Source organism: Lepisma saccharinum, chromosome 20 (genome assembly GCF_977018435.1).
Source record: "Lepisma saccharinum chromosome 20, izLepSacc3.1, whole genome shotgun sequence".
NCBI lineage: Eukaryota > Metazoa > Arthropoda > Insecta > Zygentoma > Lepismatidae > Lepisma > Lepisma saccharinum.
The window spans coordinates 39,160,617-39,181,669 of NC_139248.1; the positions used below are offsets into that span (position 1 = coordinate 39,160,617).

The 21,053-nt window shown below is 36.8% G+C and overlaps 1 protein-coding gene across 2 annotated transcripts in view; it reads left to right on the forward strand.

Annotated features, from left to right (window-relative positions):
* Positions 1-21,053, forward strand: part of LOC146003238 (protocadherin Fat 1-like) — a 246,955-nt gene that overhangs the window by 154,818 nt on the left and 71,084 nt on the right. For both annotated transcript variants that reach the window (XM_083141412.1, XM_083141413.1), the window contains exons 7-8: positions 720-807; positions 9,609-9,724. In XM_083141412.1, coding sequence (XP_082997538.1) covers positions 720-807; positions 9,609-9,724 — 204 coding nt within the window. The remainder of the gene's footprint in view (positions 1-719; positions 808-9,608; positions 9,725-21,053) is intronic.

A 21,053-nucleotide genomic window follows, 5' to 3' on the forward strand; every position in this document is an offset into this window, starting at 1 on the left:
AGATTTTGATTCAGTTGAATGGAGGCCTTGGGCATGGAGGGTGTTGGTATAGAGGGAGGTGACATCAACGGTGGTAAGGATGGTGGGTGGTAAGGGTGGTAAGTTATGGATGATGTCAAGAAAGTGATTGGTGTCATGAAGATATTAGAACAGGGCTTGGATGAGGAGTTCGAGATGGGAGCCAACGAAAACTGATATGTGTTCGTAGGTAAATTTTAACTAGACACAATGGGTATCCCAATGTGTACACACACACACACACACACACACACACACACACACACACACACACACACACACACACACACACACACTGTAACTATGCTGATCTGCATTCCATATATGCAATCAAATGGATGCAATATATATTTGTAACTTTAATTATGCTGCATCCCATATATGTAATCAAGTGGATATATACATACTGTAATTTACTAAAATATGTTATGTTACAAGATGACGTGTTTTATACAACTGTCTATCAACAATGTAGTCCACAAAACAAAAATAAATCACAATTACAATTTTAATTACTAATGATAGAAGAATTTATAAAAAGGAGAGGCTGAGAGAATTAAATTTCAAATAAGACCAGAAAATATTGTTGTTGTTGTTGTTGTTATTATTATTATTAGATGTTTCACAAGGAATGACAAGGAATTTTAAATTAGTGTATCTATTTCTTTTTAAAGATAACCACTGAATTCTTTTACTTTCAGGCTCAAACAGGTGAAATAAACTTTGATGATGAAGTTACTTTGAGTTCAGGAGATTTGAATTCAATAACTTTGAGTTTAAGAAATTCAGGTCAGTTACACATATTATATCTTTCTATTAATTTATTTCTCTTATACTCATAAAGTGTGTAATTTCATTCAAAAATCATTATATAGTTTAAGTTTATGTACAATATAAATTTTAAAATCTGCGCTGTAATTGCAATAGCTCTCTCTCTCTCTCTCTCTCTCTCTCATATTTTGCATCTGCACTGCACATATGCATGCATATTTGTGTGTTACAAGAACAAGAAAAACAATAAAATGGTATATGTTTTATTATGTTACACAGCGTGCTTTAAAAGTCCTGCAGGATTCTAAAAAGCTATGAGATTAAAGTAATAGGTTTATTAAAACGAAATATTGTTTGTTTACACAGAGGAAAATTTAAAATTTTGTTCTGTCCAAACTGCTGAATGACGTGTGTGTAGGTGATCACATGGTCACATGATTCCAAGATGGCATCAATGCAGGAAAACGCTCAGTGCATGTTATGGCTTGCCAAGTTAAAATCTTGTGTTTTGGTGCAGAGAAAATTCCAAACAATGTTTGTAAAAAATACCTCAAGCGGAGACAAGTATCCAGAGAAGATATGAAACGTTTAAGACTAAGTGAAGCATAGCAGATTTGCTACGTAGTGGGAGGCCAAGAACGAGTGACAATGTGGTTGATGCAGTGCAGGAGAGCATGGCAACAGAGTCAAATGAAATCTCTTAAACGAAGATCCTTGGGAACGCGAGTGGCGAGGTCTATGTTACACAGTATCTTACGCAAGGAAATGGAAGCCGGACCCTACAAGTCGAGATTTGTGCACGATCTGACAGAAGAGGACTCTGACATGAGGAAGGAATTATGTGAATTAATGTTAACATGATTAAATGGTGATGGTAGCCATGCCCTTCAGTCTCTCAACCTTTTCTCTGATGAGGCAACATTCAATGTTTCAGGAAAAATGAATAGACACAATTGCCGCATTTGAGGGGTAAGGAATCCTCATGTGTACGAGACACAAAAGCGGGATAACCCCAAGGTCAATATGTGTTGTGCAGTTTCCACGAACCACCTCATTGGTCCATTCTTCTTCGAGGAGGACATGGTGAATGGCACCAAACCACCTGATCATGCTAAAGACATTTCTTGTCCCATAACTTGAGAGGTTAGGCATCATCAATGGTGTCCACTTCCAGCAAGCCCCACATACACACACTTTGCCCTTGGAGTTCGTGTGTTTCTTGTTAGTCAATTTGGGGAGGGATGGATTCGCCACAAAGGACCCACACCTTGGCCCACAAGGTCACCAGACTTTACGCCTTGCAATTACTGGCTGTGGGGACATGTCAAGACCTAGGTGTATGCACAGAAACTAACAGATTTTGATGACCTGATGTTCAAGGTAAGTGATGTGATCCACAACATTCCAGATGAGCACCATCAGAGTGCAATTCTCGGATTCAAACATTGATTGCAAGAGTGTTTGGACATGAATGGTGCCCAGCTGGAGACCTTGTAATGAACCAAACCATATCAAACATTAATATTCAAGTTTCCCCTGTGTAACAAACAATATATTGTCATAATAGACCTATTAATTTACACACTGTGTATATACAGTATATTATGTTATATTTATATATATATTATTTTATGTCTTCTCATTTCTGAAAACACTGCCTTATTTCTTATTGCTAAGGAACTGTTCCGTAGTTCTATTCTATAGTACATGATTATTCATTCTAAGAAAATAACAGAAAATATGTGATGAAAACATGTGGTGCTTCTAGTAATGTGAAAGCAGCGAGGAGATGAAATGATATGGCTGAGATTTTTTTAGAGGCAAACAACTTTTATGCAATTTAATATGAAAAAAATACTCCCTACAAACTGAAAAGCTACCATATTGGCACAAATATTTAATTCAGACACAGAAAGTTGGCAATTCAACTTATTTATGTTGAATTCCACACAAACCTCTGCACAAAAAAAATAATAAAAATAAAAATGTACAAGATTCTAAAAGTACTTGCATTTACTTTCTAGTCCAGATGTGAAACTATGATTTTGTGCATAATGGCAAATGAAAAAGAAAACAATCTTGTACTCCTTACACAGGCTGAATCAAAAGTCCCTGACCACACCTTATGAAATGAAAGGGAGTGTAGATTGCAGCAATTGGTCATGGTAGTAATATGTTAGACCTAGGGGGAAACTTTTTGGTGCATGTCATGACAACGTCCGTCATCTTGGTGACGGCCATCTTGGATCCAACTTCATTCTTTAAATGGAAAGGGCGGCATCTGGGGTATAGTTTTGGGGTAGAATTTCACCAGGAATTCAGTAGTGAAGTCAGATTTATGAAAAATTTATTGATAAGGAAGTTATGGGCATTAGATAGTTACATTATGAAAGTTACACAATGTGCTCAATATGTCATCCTCTTTGTGCTATGCACATGTTGAGACGGTTCTCCCATGCTCTGTAGACACGGAGTAATATCTAAGGTGTGACTTGGGCACAGGCATCCAGTATCCGTTGCTCCAAGTGGCCCACATCCTGAATCTCTTCGACACATGCAATTGACTTCACATGACCCCACAGGGAAAAATCGAGTGGGTACAAATCTGGTGATCAGGGAGGCCATTCCAGTGGCCCACATCGACCAGAGAACTAAAGGTCCAGATAGTGACGAATCTGTCACCCATAATGAGGTAGTGCCCCTTCCTGCTGAAAATATGCCATCCTCTGTCAAAACAGACGGAAAAATGTGTTCTTGTAACAAATGCAAGTCTGCATTTAAATTGTCATATATGAAGAATGGGCCAATGATACATGTCCCCCAGATCCCGGCCCTACCATAACCTTCCCAGCACTAACCATATTGCTCGGATCTCTTCACAATGGGTTCTTGGAGGACCATACCTCATGTTCTGTTTGTTCACTTCCCCATTCACATAAAAATTTGCTTCATCAGAATGCAGAATATGCAGTGCAAAGTGTGGGTTCTCGCAAATTTGCTCCACAGCCCATTCACAAAACTGCATTCTCCAATCCAGGTCATCCTCACAGAGATGGTGCTGCAGCTGCACCTTGTACGGGTTCCACTTAACCATCTTTAACACCCTGCAAATGGAACTCTGGCTGACAGCACATTGCACAGACATTCGACGTGTGCTGTGCTGCCGAGACTTGGCAAACTATGCTAACAGTGCCGTACCTGTTCCTTCGTCAGTGCCAGTTCTGGGCCTACCAGATCGTGGCCTGTCCTGGACTGTACCGCTCTCTTCAAACCTGGTAAGCAATTGGAACATTGTAACATGCGACACTGGGTTCTGTTGAGGGTTTCCTTCATTGAAATCACGAGCTACAGCATGGGTACTTCTGCTCCCCCACAGGTTGATGATCTGGATTCATTCGGCCTGGTCAATGGCATGGTTCAGTACCTGCAAATGATACATAATTATCACTTTCATATGTCCATAACTACCTTATCATTAAAGTTTTCATAAATCTGACTTCACCACTGAATTCCTGGTAAATTTCTAGCTCAAAACGATACCCCACATGCCCCCCCTTCCCATTTAAAGAATGAAGTTGGATCCGAGATGGCTGTCACCAAGATGATGGACATTGTCATGACATGCACCAAAAAGTTTCCCCCTAGGCCTAACATATTACTACCATGACCAATTGCTGCAATCTACACTCCCTTTCATTTCATAAGGTGTGGTCAGGGACTTTTGACACACCCTGTAGATCATTTGATGACCAACATCCATCTATCAGTACCCTCCCCCCCTTTTTTTGGATTTTACATTAAAAGAACAAATACTTTCACAAATTAGATGGGGAACCTTTTACATCATTCTGAAATTAAGGTTAGAAAATTGTAACAGTTGTGTGATGAAATGTGAAGGAATCCCATCTCCCACATCTTCATAATTTACGTTGCCATGTTCAATAAATTATGGCAGTGTGGCTGTTCTGATCACAGGCGAAGATGACAAAGACATCACAGAAAACTTGCTGCCTTTAGGATTCATTCCCTGTCAATCTCCTCAATGTCATGTTATATACAAACATATTTATGCATGATGTATCAATAAAAGAAGAATGTTTTACTTCCATCTATATTTGTCATAGCACAGGTTGAAATACCAATCCTATTAACAAACATTTGTTTCCACCAAATATTGTAAAAATATATTTAAGTCTGGAAACAAATACAGCTTTCACTTCTTTCAATCGCAAGTATATGCCGGTTTTTCAGTGTAAGAGCCACATCAATCATTGTTCACACACCAACACCATGCTACAGAGCAGGATACTAAATGGTAATTCCCAATGTAACAGGTTATTCATAGACTGTTGAATCTATCATCTTCACTTGTATGTTTAATGTGTTAATGCCACAAAAATTGAAAACAATGTGTAAAGTGTGGAGATTGCTGTTCCCATGAAATTGTAACTGTTTCAGGTGTGCCCTAATCTTGATCCCTTGTCATATTTAATACTAATTAACGACTTACCAAAACATATTACAAATTATGAGAAACAATTATTCAATGACGATCTAAACGTTCTATAGAAATATGATGAAGACGATTCCATGAAGTTACAACAAGATATTGAAAAATCTTAACATGTGGTGTAAAGAAAATAGAATAAATGTAAAGCATACGAAATACAGAGTCTTAACCTTTACCTGCTTGAAATCTTCATGACATTACAATTACAAAATATAAGGCACGTTAGTAGACAGGGCATACTCAGTAATAAATCTTGACAAATTCAATGACAAATTATCATTTCAGTTACATATCACCAACAATGGTGTACGCAAGGTGTAACCTGATGGAGTTACAGGCACTCCCAAAATTTTAATAAAATCACATTTATAAATACATATATTCAATAATAAACTTGAGAAAGAGAAAGTGATAAATCCAAACCCTCCTTAAAATACCTATTAACATTTTTGTCTTTGAACAACTTCTAAAGCAAAGTATAAAAATGGCATTTTTGATAACTTATTTTTGTGCAATTTTATGTGTGTGTGTGTGTGTGTGTGTGGGTGTGTATTCACCCCTGGAATGTAGCACCTTTACAATTTCAACCACCTCCAAAAAATATCCTGTGTATACTAGTGATCACCAAGACAGTTAATAAAGTGCTTAAGAATCTGGGGTTCATTATGAGAACTGCATGAGAATTAAATGAAAAAGAAACACTACTGTCACTATTTAACATAAATGGTAGGCCCATCTATAGTGCAGAATCCACAAACAGATGTAAAAATATCCACCAAAAAAGTTCAAAACAAGTTCATTCGCTGTGTTATTATTAAGACAAGTACAATTCTATATTGACTTCACTGCAATTAAGATCATTAATAAGTCATCTAATTGCTAGGAAGCCAAAGCAATAGCCAACAAGCGGAAATACACAATCTTAATGGGGACATGAGGCCTGTGCTAGATCTGGCCTGGCTAGTGATAGTTGACTGAGAGCATGGATACAGGAGCATGGCACTTGATTGTACCATCACCTACCCCCTCCCCCCTCCAGAACCCCTCCCACATTAAACTGAACTTGCAGCAATGACTCTACTTATTCTATGTTCGTAGTTTACAGTTTCAGTGAAAATTTCATTTTATTTTTCAAAGAACAATTTATCTCTGTATTAATCAAAACTTTACCTTCGTAAAAAAAAATCATACACCTAAATACATCCCACTAGTACTAGAAGTGGTAGATTTAAATGGTTGTGCAACTATTGTCATATTTCTGCAAATCAATATTCTTTAATTTCATAAGAAGTAAGTAGCAAAAGTTAGAAACTGATGGTAGACATTAAAAAGTTTATGTAGTTTTTGTTCAAGAGAATTTGCAAGAAAATGATAATGTTATCCCTAGTACAATGCAGCATGACACATTTGTACATGGGGGTGGGGGAGAGGGGTTACCCGTGTGCTTCTCTGGAGTCGGAAAACTTCACTTGAGATTAGGAATGGGTGGATCAGAATTTTTGAAGGTTCAGATACAATAGTCTAATGATTTGGATAATAAAGATTCAGATATTATGTTATGTACCCAATTGGCATAATTCTTGTAAATAGTTGATAAGATGAAACAGAGATGGCAGCAACAGGCATGTAAGATAGAAGATTGCAGTGATGTGTGCGCAGGACAATGTAAATAAGTGACAGAGTGAATTAGGAAGATGAAAATTAATAGAATACTACGTAAGATGATAAAGAAAAGATAAAAATAATAAATTAATAAAGATGCTTGTCAAATAAGATTAATACTCATATGTAAATAATTAAGAAATTTAAAGAAGTGGAAGTACCAATACCTGCAAAAAAATTCTTAATGTGTTAGGTTGCTTTACGTTTTGATTACACCAGTGGCAAACCACAGCACTTTTGGTTTCCTGTCACAGCCGCTACACCAACTTGGCTGCATGTTTCAGTTGTTTGTCACCAAGTCTACACTTTGTCGCAGTTGCCAGTAGCAGCGTGTTCCTGTCGACACCCCAAGGGTTGGAAAGAGTTAGATATCAGAACTTAGATGGTGAAAATTAGTTTGATCCAGAAATAACATAAGTATTGGGCTTACCTGTTACGCATAAAAGAAGTTAAGAGAATATATGCAAAGGACTTTGAATAAGCAGTTACAAGGATCCAAGTAAAATGCCAAACCCGATCCAGAAGGAAGTTCGAATCCCGATCCAGCTCCACAAGGAAGTCCATACCCAAATCCCCAAACAGAAGGAAGTCCAGAAGGAAGCCCGGAAGGAAGCATAGAGAAGAAGTCACGACAAAAGAAGACTATCCATCGTTGAGGAAGAAAATGAAGTTATTAATAATATGGAAGAATAGAAATACATACAAATACGTACATATGTGAAAACTTATCAAGGAAAATCCAAATAAGGAAAAAGAACTTGTAAAATAAGAAAAATAATTGTGTAAATAACCAAATTAGTGCATTCTAAATGATATCTCATTAATGTAAAAAGAAATATATATATTTTAATCAATGAACTGTCTCCATTGGTAGGCTTACTGTCTGGTTTCATTTCTAACAAGAACCCTACCCTGAAGATACCTTAGCTGTGGTAAAAAGATTTGTACCCTAGTGAGGTAGCAATTTGATCCAGGATTTCGGATTCAGATATGTCATCCATTGAAAATAATTTGTACATTGTTTATTATACAAAATATGTAGTACAAAGAAATTGGATTACACATACTACAATATGGAGCTAGTCATTATGCAGCACATGTTCAATATCTCCAATTTCTTGTTATAGAACCTCTTTTAGACAGGCTCGCACGTTATTGACCACTTGGCAACACAAATCCTCTCCTAATTCCTGGAAAAGGATAACAATGTAAGCTAGCACTTGCTCTATTGTTGCAGCTCTCTGTAGGTACATCTTATACTTTAGGTAGCCCCAAAGAAGAAGTCACATGGGTTATTATCGAGGCTGTGTGGGGGCCACATTGCCCCACAAAGAAAATGTTCTGGAAAATGATTGGACATGACACGAAGGCCAAACTGATTGTGCAGAAAATCCAAAACAATGTTTGCTGTATTGGAGCAAGGTCTGTCTTGCATAAATCATTGGGTTTTGATGGGAAGTTTGCTTGCCAATAACTGTGGAAGGAAACAACACTGTTTTTACCTTCTGCTTCAGTGTCAATCTTCCCTTATCTGGAATGTTGTACATACTACAGCTGGAAATCGGGCAGGGTGCCTATGTGTCACATCATTTAGGGCTGCCATCTGTTGAACCATGCATGAACCAAGCCATGTTGTATGAAAATATAATACTCCAACACCCAACAGTATGAGAAGTCCATTCTAGTTTATGGACTTTTACCCCACTGTTATTTTTTCAAAGAGATTTACCTACGTTTCAGAGGCTGAATCTGCCTTCATCTTCAAGGTAGCGTATAGTCTGGTTGATCATATAAATGGTCTTTAAATGGTTGCCTTGGAAGCCTTGATTCTGACCTTGACGTGGTCATCCTACGAAGTGGAGCCTGGGCCACTGATAATCCTACCTGGCAACTTTATGTATGTAGAGGTCCTTGTGACTGACAGACGTGGTGGAGCCTAGGCTACCAAGAATAATCCTCCGAGGCAACCATTTATAGACCATTTATATGATCTAACAGACTACACGCTACCCTGAAGACGGAGGCAGATTCAGCCTCCGAAACATAGGTAAATCTCTTTTAAAAAATAACAGTGGTTAAAAGTCTAAAAACTAGAATGAATAAATCACCACTAATTAGCTACAAAGAAGTATGAGAAGTGTATGACATTTTCAATGGATGACATTTTTCATGTCTCAGCCTGTATCAGCTCTGGGATCTAAGGTTTCGATCCTGAATCGTGGATCTGAGGGTCAGATGTCAAATGCTGGATCTGAGTTTTGGAAAATTAATCACAAGTCTTAGGTTTGGATTCTGGATCAAAGGTTCAGATAACAACTTCAGGATTTGGGATTTCGATATCGGATTCAGTATTTGAATCAAGCAGGATTTGAATTTGATTTTCATTCTATAAATCACACCCAGATATGCCTCACAGTATGAGTACAAACTAACTAGAACCAGCACAGTGATTGAAAATATTCAATTATTATTGAAAGGTTGGAGCACATTATGGTATTTTTCTTTTCTTCTTCTTATTTTTTTTTTTTTTTGCACATTCTATACTGACTGACTGAAACATGTAAATTACTATAACTATATTACATTTTGATTAACAGATAATAATGTAATTATTCTAAGATTACAAAATGAAAATTTCACCTTACAGATGGCAGTATAAGTGAAGATTTTGAAGCTACCAAGGGTGACGGAAAGGTGGTAGTTTCATTGAAAACACCTGTGGAAGACCTTCCAAATGAATGTACGATGCTTCTAATTTTGGAGGTAAGTGGTATTATCAGTGCTAGAAAAATGTATTTTTACATTAATAATTCTAACAAAAATCTACATAATTATCTCACCAAACAGTAAATAATCATATGCAACTAAATAAAATGTGGATTCAGTGAAAGATTTTCAACATCACATAGTAGACAGAATAGTTTCAATCCATTGTTGAAAACAAGGTAAGAAACAAAAAAAAGGCAAAAAAGTCCTGCTTTCTTCAAATTGTAGAAAAGGATCTTAAGACTTCATTTATTGAAATTCCTTAAAATTACAAACATGAAGTTGCATTTTGTGTTCACAAATACTTGATAGTTTCTTGTTCTTCATGGGCACAAAAAAAGAAGATACAAGTGTTATCCAAAAAGCAAGTTTATAATTTGTGAATCTTCATTGAATTGACATTAGACAGGAATGATTGTGGAATATTCCTTCTTGTCAATTGGTAATTGCATGTTAGCTGACAACACTGTGTAGCACCATCCCAGCAGCAACCACCATTTCAAAATGAAGAGTCTTCTGGAACAGTGGCCCAAACAAGAGTTCATGTCATGCAGAACACTTTCATGAATTATATTTCTTGATTCCATTATCACTGGCAGCAAGATATGAGTTCATAGCACAGCTGAAATGAAACATAATGGAAGCATAGATTATCACATCTTTCTAGCTCTGAATGGACATTGCTGGACACCCTTCATAGTTTCAAATGATGAAGGCATGGCACGTTAACCAATAAACTGAGTTCCTTATAAGTATATTGTTATTGCTTTGGGTTTCCTCAGAGTGAAAGAAATTGGGGTCTTGGAATATAATTCATTTCTCCACTTTATTTTCATTGCGTGCAGTTTTATATAACCAAGAGATATATTAGTAGGCTATAATCTCTTTGAATTCCAGCATGCACAGAATATAATTTAAAAGTTTCATATACAATCGTTTAAGAAATCATTGTGGTAGATAGTGATATTGAGCAGTAAATATCTTGCAAGTCACCAAAAACCTTAAGAGATTGCAAATATGTCTGCAAATTTGCCATCTAGATATCATTACCATAACAAATTGCACAATACTTTCAGTAAAGATAAACAGTGACGTGCGGTGACGTCGACACTTGGGGTAGCAGTCAGTGGCGTGCTCAAGGGGGGTATGGGTTGGTGTGGGTCACACCCCTCCCCCTTTAGTGTCCAGTATTCCTAAAAAAAGGAATGTCAATAACAGGAAAAGATTGCAAAATGATGAATGAGTACTAAAAAAAAGTACACGTAAACCCCACCCACATTCGAAAATAAAAATCGATTTGATTTGACTACTAAGCCAGAGATCCTGGGTTCGAATCTCAGCTTGGCGATGGGTTTTCTTTGTGCGTGTGTCCCTTCATCAATTTTATCGTATCATCTTCGCGATTAGCCAAAAGTGGCGGAAAAGCGAAGTAAAATAAACCAAATCGAGCAATCAATCAATGATTTGATTTCATTTTTGTTACTTAGCGTGTCTTTTTTGTCACATTTGGTTAATTGCGAAAATGATACGATAAAATTAATGAAGGGACAATCACAAAGAACACCAATGCCCAGGATGGGGTTCGAACCCGGAACTCCTGTTGTCGTAGCACGCTGTGATAACCACTCCCCCACGGTTGGTTGATTTGGTGTTTTAAGCACACTTTATGCACAGAAACAAAACAGGTAACAAAACACACTTTTTTGTAGTTTCTTCAATAATATTCATTTGGCTTTTTGAGTTCTGAGATACATTTTTCATTCCAAATTATTTCATTATTCACTGCAGAGTACAACACATAGGACAAGAATGCGAACTCATCACGGGTTCGAATCCTGGTCTGGATTGTTCACATGAGGTCCCTTCATCAATTTCATCATATCATCACTCATCCTCATTTTCGCGATAACCAAATGTGGCAGAAGAGTGAAGTAAAATAAACCAAACCAACAGCAATATGAACACGCGTTCTCTTGCCCAAGTAAATACATCCGTATTTATGACTGTTAGAGGCCAAAAGGTAAAATGCTCCCCTGTGCATAGCACCATGCCATGAAGGTGTATAGGGGGTGTGGGGGTAACGCCCCACACTTTCTTGATCCGGTCGTGGTTGGGGTGATGTGATCAGCACGACTCCCCTGACCGCCTTTACCCCCAGGGTTTCCCCCAGGTACCCATGTTATTCGACGCTGTGTGGGCGCCGGGGCCGCTTCCATCGTTAGAAAAGTTCCCGGATTTGAACCGGCCGGGGATCGAACCCGGGACCTTTAGCATGCAAGAGTAGTATATTTAAATAAAACACTACTAAAACGAGAGTGAGAGAGAGCCCGAGCACATATTTGTAATTTAATCATTATATTTGAAAAAAAAGAAAGAAAGCATATTATTATTGTCTGCACATAACACGTTCCCATTTCATAAATAATAAAACTACATTCCATATTATCCATACATATTGTACAACGTGTAAAATGTTCTGTAAATACAGAGAACATAAGTACTGCAGAAAATTTTACCCTGAGTTCTTTAGAGGATTTACAAAAAATCTATGAGAAACCAATCCCCTATCTGACCTATAGGAGATAGACTAGGGGACCTGAAAGCCTGGGCTTTCAACCATTGCGGGGGGGGGGGGGGCGAGGGGGCAAGGGAGGTAGAGGTAGAAATCTTCCTTTTCCTTGGGCCGGCCGTTTCTACCTGGAAACTGGTCTGGCGGAAGAAGAGCGAGCTAGGGTATCCAGCCAGCTTTGCCCGCGGAGAACACCGATGGACGAGAAGCGCGTGGAAAAGAAGGTGTTGCATATGAGCTGTGGTGGCTTTAACAAGACAATAAATATTGTGATTTGAATATAATTCGAAATGTGAGATTGGTTGACCTATCTCTGCTAGACTAGCTACTCCTCAGTGCACGTCACTGAAGATAAATAATAATAATAACAATAATAATAATGAGTCAACCTACTGAAATGCAATGGAAGATTGAGGGGGGGTGGCAGAAGGAAAGAGAATAACTTTAAAAGGTTATAATTTAGAATTCAATTTATAAATTTGCCCACTATTTCAATTAATTTTGTTGCATAATTTGATATTTCACTTCAAATACATGTTTATGTGTAAACATAAATGTGTCAAACCATAAACCATAATCCTGCCTAGAACTCCAAAATATCAACAATGGAGCTTCCATCAAACACCCACGAGGGTTCCCAAATCTTTCTTTTTCAAGCTCAGTTCCATACTCAAGGTAATACATGGGTCATATTCCTCTATAGTATCAAATGTATTTTAGAAAAATATTATGTACGAAAGGAACAAAGATCAAATGCAGAGAAATTACCCTCAATACACACTTGAAAATTCTGAAATCATAACATTCTGTATTTCTTCTGTATATTACTAGTTTTTCAATGTCTAATTTCAATATTTTGATGTATGAGAAGGTTATTTCTCATTTTAGTACTTCCTATTTTATTATGAATGAACCAAATCTATAGTGACAGATTACATAAAGTCAACAATTTAGAAGTACTGAATATTTATTATTAATTAATGCTATGAAGGTAGGGAATTCCATGACAAGAAACATCAATAACAAGTTTGATTTTGTCAAAACGTATGTAAGAAAAAGGCTTTTAAGAAGAGATGAACTACAAATTATCCCTACTTACCAATAAAAATGCTTATAAAAAATTGTGTTTCGATAGCTCTTGCTTATTAGCTTTGTGTATTTTCATTTCAGCAGTTTTAATTTTGGCTAAAATTATGTTAATTTTTGCACAAGTTTCAGGTTCACATTGACCAGGGATGGTTTCACTAGAGTTGGCTTTCCTACTTTAAAATATGGCTAGAGGTTTCCTTGGTGGTGAATGATGAAGATATTCTGTTGGGTTATTGACCTGGTGGTTTCCTGATAGGCTTTTGAGCACTCTCACTTTTGTGTCCTTGATTCGACTTGAAAATGAGTATGCCATTAGAATTTGAAAACTTTGAATCATGTTAACAATTCAACTGCTTAATATCCCTTGAGAATTTCTCCATCAAATTTGTTTGCTTTTTTAGGCAATATATAATAACAGATTACTGAGTGCTAAATCCTCTCCTGATCACTATGAATGTTATTGTTCATCACTCAAAGCCATTAATAGCTTTAAGATTGCTATTGTCTGTGTTAGTGAACTTCATTTCCATCTCAATTTTGCAAAATTACTTAAAACGTGAAGACAAGCAAATTTTTTACTTCCTATAGAGGCTCATGAGTGGGGCAGGGAGAGGAGATATAGACCATCATTTTCTTCATAGAAATTTTATAGATGAGAATAAAAAAATTCCAAGACATGTAAAGAATTTTAATACTCAACAAATTTTATAATTCACTTTTGACAATATAGTTATTATTGATATTAATTGCTTCTCATTTTTAATATGAGACTTCATTTAATTTTTAAACATTACGTTACATTTAGTTTATGTTTTATAATAAAATAAATTTCTGCCCTGGTCAGCATATTGAGATTTTTTAACATTACAGACTGTTTCCTGTGCCTAATTTTAATAGTGCTAGATTCAACATTTTGATTGGGAGGCCTACATTCCACTTTGAGTGAGAGGGAGTGATAAATTTTCCCCTTCTGTGTACTTGCTTGAAATATTTTGAAAGGTTCAATATTGTGTATATTTGTGTGTGTGTGTGTGTGTGCATGCGCATATATTTTAATTTCATAAATATAATTGAAAGTCTATGAATTGTCACAAGCCGACCTCTATGGTGGATTGGTTAGCATAGCATGCTACAATGGCAGGTCCCAGTTTTGAATCCTGGATGGCATAGGTATTATCCTTTGTGAGTGTCCTTTCATCAATTTTTTCATATCATCAAGTATTCTCATCTTCACTATTAGCCAAAAGTGGCACAATACTCATTGTTTTCTTCTCAAGAGCGCATTCTCTAGATGAGGAAGAGGGATGAACAAGTTTCATGCAGAGAATTTTTTATGGAAAATACGAAAGCTTTGCTCTTTATTAAATCTTTCATTATAATTTTCATACGCAACTACATCCTATAAAAAAATTACATATCTTAAATGTATAAAACTGGCAATGGTAAGAATCAGTGATGTATATATATATCACATGCCATTGATAGACAAGACAGCCTGTTAATGTATAACAATAATATTCCTTCTCCTAGAGATGGTGATGATTGCAACTTACAGTATAGGTGATCATAATTTTCTGTACATATCACTCAATTATTAAAACTTATGGGCTAGTTAAATTTATTATGACAGAATTAACATCAACCTAAAATGCATATGAGAATGTAATTTGCAAAATTTAATTTTAACAAGAGATAAAATTGAATCAGTTTCAGTTTTGTATTTCTGCTATGCTGTAATTTTTAATTTTTAACATAATTTTTATTCTTCACATAACTGTTCTGCATTGCCAAGTTAGAGAGAGACAATCATATTCCTCAGAAAAGTACGGGCTTCAGAATTGATCCCTTGTTTTGCAATATTGTCATTTTCAATTCAATTAATTATGCAGTTATGTATGTACATATGTATGTATCAAAGCCTGAAGTTGAAAATGTTAACTGGGGGATTTTTGGTCGAGCTTTTGAGTTAGCCAACCTGAAGAGAGACATTCATGGACATTGGCTTCACTCAGACGAGGGCATATTCGACTGGGTAAGGTTGTGGATCTGCCAGAAGAAGGCAAGCTTTTACAAGAATGGAATTTTCCATCTCGTCTCCTAGTGGGATAAATAAGTTAATAGTTATGGAGTTAGTTACTTTTGAGGTAATATATTTTCAATGAAACGTTTTGGTGGCTGATCCATTTTCATTTGTCTCCCACTTATATATGTGAGCAAGATGCTTACAATATAATAAGATCAAAACTTTCAGAGAAGTATCAAAAAGTTTTATTCTTGCATTGTGCAGCACATACTTTCAATATAACGGTTGCCCATTCATCTGAAATTTCTGCAGTAAGGAACTGCATTGGGACTATCAAGTCAGTTATACATTTTTTCTGTGAATCGTCTCAAAGGAATTTGGTTTCAAAAGAAATGTAGTGCAAGAGAGATAGGATATGAGACACCAAAATATTCTCAAGTTCTGTGGCCAAGATGGACAGAAAATCTCAATAGCTCAATTTGTGGGATTGTATTGATCAATTGTAACTGGTGTTTCACTCGGGACGGAACCCTGTATTTCGGTCATAACTCAGACACTAATAAAGATATTGCAACAAAATTTGGAGTGGACTTACCTCCGATCATACGAAGTCAGGTGACATCATAAGACGTGCTGGAAATGGCCACCATTCGCATCGAGGCAGCAAAACATCACGCAACCTGGAGTAGCAACGGCACCTATCGGTCGCCCCCGTGAACCAACTGGACGATGAGGAATTATCCATTGGTTATATCCAGCAGGATGGAGCAACACCGCACATCTTGCGCGCAAGCATGGCCGAAATCTGGTATTTTTTCGGCGACCGCGTAATTTCCAGGGAACTTTGGCCACCGTGCTTGCCCGATCTCATGCTGCCTGATTTTTTTTTGTGGGACATTTGAAGTCACAGGTTTACGTCAACAAACCGCGAACCATAGAGGCGTTGAAAGCAAACATCAGTGCAGCCATCCAAGCAGTGACACCTGACATAGTGAGACGGACTATCCACAACATGGAACACTGCATCCAATGCTGCCTGGATGCCAATGGTGGCCATTTCCAGCACTTCTTATGATGTCACCTGACTTCGCATGAATGGAGATAAGTCCATTCCAAATTTCATTGCAATACCTTTATTAGTGTTCTAGTTATGAACAATATACAGGGTTCCACCCTAAGTGAAACACCCTGTAGAAACTTTATCAGTACAAGAGAAATAACATCTGGGGAGTTTGTGGTATCTTTACTTACTCCGAAAAGGTTACAGTGAAACACCAAAAAGTGGACTATGATCTTGTTCAGTGACATGAACATCAGTGGCGTGCGGTGACATTTAGACTAGGGTATGCAAGAGAAATACATAAGTGGAATCCTTATTGGATAATTTACCAAACTTTGAAAACAATACTAGTGGCTGTATCAAATGCATTCATATGCACACAAAAAGAAAAGAAAGATTTCTACCGCATTTTTTGGTATGTTAAAGGAAGCAGAATTTAAGCTTCCTTTATGCACACTAAAGCCGATTGAAGTTAGTTGAATTGAAATGGGATCTAATTCAGGACATTTTTATATAAAGATATAACATTAAAACACTACCGGAGAGATTCAGATGTAACACGATAAAACATTTGTATGATATTTTATATACTTGCTTCGCAAATATATTTTTCAAAAAACGTGCAGCCCAACAATTCAACCTTGATTAGTTTCTTCATGCAGCGCGATGTACATTGAACGGGAACGAAAGGACATACAAATGTTTAATATCTTAATTAAGGGTTGAGGAAGAAATACACACATAAGTAAGTTTTTTCTGAAAATGCCTAACATACTGCTTACCATCCTTCGTAACTCCTGCCTGAGACAAGTCCTCCAATTCAGGAACAGGCCTCTCATTTCCGATTATTTCCACTTTCTTTTCATAACTATATGACGAAAAAACCCTCTCCAGAACGTCATCAGCAACTCCCGATTTCATATTTCTATTTCACCTCTTCACCGCACTGACAAAACAATAACAATAAGAACGAAACACTACAAATTTCACACGTAAGACGGAAGAAACAAAAAACGTCAATCTCTCACGGTAACAAGTGTCTCTTTCCTTGAAATAGCCACTCACATTTGTAGATGAATGGATCAGGGTTGTCAGTCGACGAGATATTTTGTAGAATGAAGAAATTAAGGAGACTCGTAGAAAATGCATCAGAATAGAATGGTATTAATCCCAACACACTTCAAAAGCTCAAATAAACGTTGGGCAGGGTTCGAAGTCCTGAGGGGGAAGGGAGGGATTTCCCCCCACCAATAATCTTGGCCTCAAAAATCCCCACACCAAAATTTCCCGGTGGGGGGAGAGTTTTTGTTATAACAATGAAAGATGAAGGATAATATTGAAAACATACACTACCCCTTCAAGAGATCTTTAACAGATCTACACCAATAGCAAAATATTCACAATAGAAGTAAAACAAGAATGCAAGACAAATATAAATATGATGTTAATAGAAAAACTATTGCATAATATAATGATTCCAACTATTTTTGTAATTTATTGACATCTTTAACCCGTTAGTAAATGAATTAGTTTGCTACTTTATAAATATCTCATGTATATAAAAGTAACAAATTGATTTCTTTCTATGTATTTATTAATAATGCATTTTTAAATATTTAAAAATTCATTATTTTTTATATTGAATGACATTATAAATATGTATATCATAATTATATTATGTATATATGTAATATATGCGCGCGTGTGTGTAGATTGAGATATCACCCCCCCCCACCACCAATATGATTTTGCACCCTTATGTTGGGCACAATGTAACGTCCATTTACATAACTTTGCAACGTAAGGGAGCGGGAGTACATTCGAATCCCATAGTAAGCAATGTGTTTATGTTTTTTCTTTCGTTCATTTATATCGTCGGGTCAACAGTCAACACCCATCCTTATCATAAGCTGAAATGCAAAGTGACACGAATACAATTTTGATCTCTAGAATGAGAAAGACAGGTACTGAGAATGGGGTGAAACATGCAAATTGTCCATATAATTTCCCTCTGACACATTGACATGACAACGCCGAAAAAGGTTTCAGGTAAAACGCAATGCTCAGTCGATCACTCCATTTCCCTCACCTCCCGATAAACATTTTCTTGCCTTCGCTCCGATTTGTATGTCAGTAATAAATTTTTATGATGCATTTTTATTGCAACCAAAGCACAGGGATTAATTTATCTAAGCGTGTCTGTCCAATGTTAGTAAACTAAACATAAGAGAAAAAATATATGTTGACTACTACCAACACTGCAGACGCTGCCAAAATCTTAGGTACCCTGGCTTCTTAGAACCATGTGCTTTGAACAGGAAAATGCACCGTGGGATGAGCACGGGAAGACCCAAACATATGGTGGGGGTTGATCGGAGCAAATGGGGATTGCCCTCCGAATTTCTAGGGTACCCAACAGAGGCAGCAGCTTTTGCTCGTGGAAATCGGCAGAAGCCATGGTGGATGGGGTGGGTGCGGGCAACACCGAAGGCACAATCGGGATCATTCGGGCAGATGTTCGGGACTGCCTGGAGGGCCAGGCTACTCGGGCAAGGCAGCAGCGTTCTCGGACGGAAGATAGAATTTCTGGCAGTGGAAGGGGATTTCGGAGAGACGATAGTTGAATTTTCATGCTCTGAGAAGGTGGGGAAAATTATTATTTTGTCTTACGGTGTTGTGGGTACGCAGTGCATACCTTGCGTATCCAGAATGCACGCCGCTGATGAACATGCCAGTATTCTAATCGAGATATTTCTGAAAGAACTGAGAGAGAGTTCAGAAAACCTTAATGACATTTTTTTCACAAGCAGAGAAACTAATTAGAGATTATGGAGAAAAAATGAAGAAACCTAGAAATCCCAGCTGTCAAATAGGAAGCAGCTAACAGCACAGGAGAATATTACAATGTAAACCTATATTTTCATTTTGTGTACTATTTTGAACAGAAATGCAGATTTTTCTGAATACAGTAAACACATTGCAAAATTGCAATAACTTCTGCCAAAATGTGAATGAAATTGGTCTCTCATTCAGTAGGTGTGTCAAAAATTTTTGATGGCCTGGCTGATAATTTTTAATTTTTCAAATCTGGATGACAAATGTGGCAGAGATAGTGGCAAAAAGTGTCTGAAAAGGCATGCCTGGGGACTGCATTAGAGGCAGCTCTTTGGCCCAAATATACAAAAATTACTGCTAGTTTCAACTGCAACACCTGAGAAAATGTCTTCAACATTATAGACTAATGGGCATTGCTTTGTTAAGTGTACATGCATGAAACATAAAAACATTAAAATCAACACTGATGACATCATTCCTCGTTTGTAGCAAAGAAGAAAAACAAAATTTAATATTGTAATTCTTTTTGAAGGTAGAGGAAGAAATCAATTTTTTAAAAGCACTTTAAAAGTTTATAGATATACCTAATTTAATAAAGTTATAACCTTGCATCTGGTGACAGATTTAATTTGGAGAGCCTGATCACACTAAACATTGAACCCACCCCCTCACCCCCACTTTGCATAAGCTATATATACTCTCATGGCTGGGCACTGCCAAAGCACTGCTACTGTTGTCAATTATCTGTTTTGTTGAAGTTCCTGTTTTGTTTTCATTTCACACTTCGTACACTAAATTATTCCTTTAAATACACTTTGTTTTGTAATACCAGTATCTATTACGCAGATACAAGCAGAAAACATCAATTATGAAATTTTAACAAATTATTTACCCTCCGTCGGGCGCAATATTTAAATGTGTCATAAGTGGTGCAATGTATCAATTTCATACTTTTGATTTTAAGCTTTTCTATTTGTGTTTGTATGAATATTATTTAAATATTAATCAATAGAACTATTCATTTAGGATGTAAGGACTAGTTCCTAAGAGTTTTTTGTTCAATTACTTACTTCCGAAATATTGAAAAAATAAAATAAAAAATGTTTACATAATTAACAGTAATTAATATTACACTATCGGGCGCAATGTATCAATTTGATTATTTTTGTTTCATAATGTTTTGTTTCGTCTTCATCACTAGATCTGTCATTAGGTAGCTGCATCTTTGGATAACACTTAACACATACAGTAACTGTGTGTTGTGGGCACACTGGAGACTTACAAGCTTTGCAACGTTTTCTTGTCAGTTTGCTTCTTCTTGCGTCCTTGAAAACGGCACATTTAATTCGCTTATCCAGCGTCTCATCTCCTAAAACTACATTAGCATCCACTATATTTTGAGGGCGGTACCTTTTCACTGTAGGTGTGGAAGTACTAGTTTGTGGCTTAGATTTCGAAGAAACAGTCGTCTTTTCTTTATTTCATTGCCATTCCCCAAGTATACGACCTGAGCATTGATGCCAGCTATATTGAGCATTGCAAAGAAAATGACCATTGGCCAACGACGAATATTTCTCACTACATTGTAAGATGTGCAGAGTTTGTCAGTGACATCCATTTTATTGTAATAAGTTACCATCATAGGCTTACTTGCTTCTCCACTTTCTTCATCAATTTCATCATCAAAATGCTGACTTGAGATTACGAGTACATTTTTCTTTTACTTTTGGGGGGACATATGATACAAGTG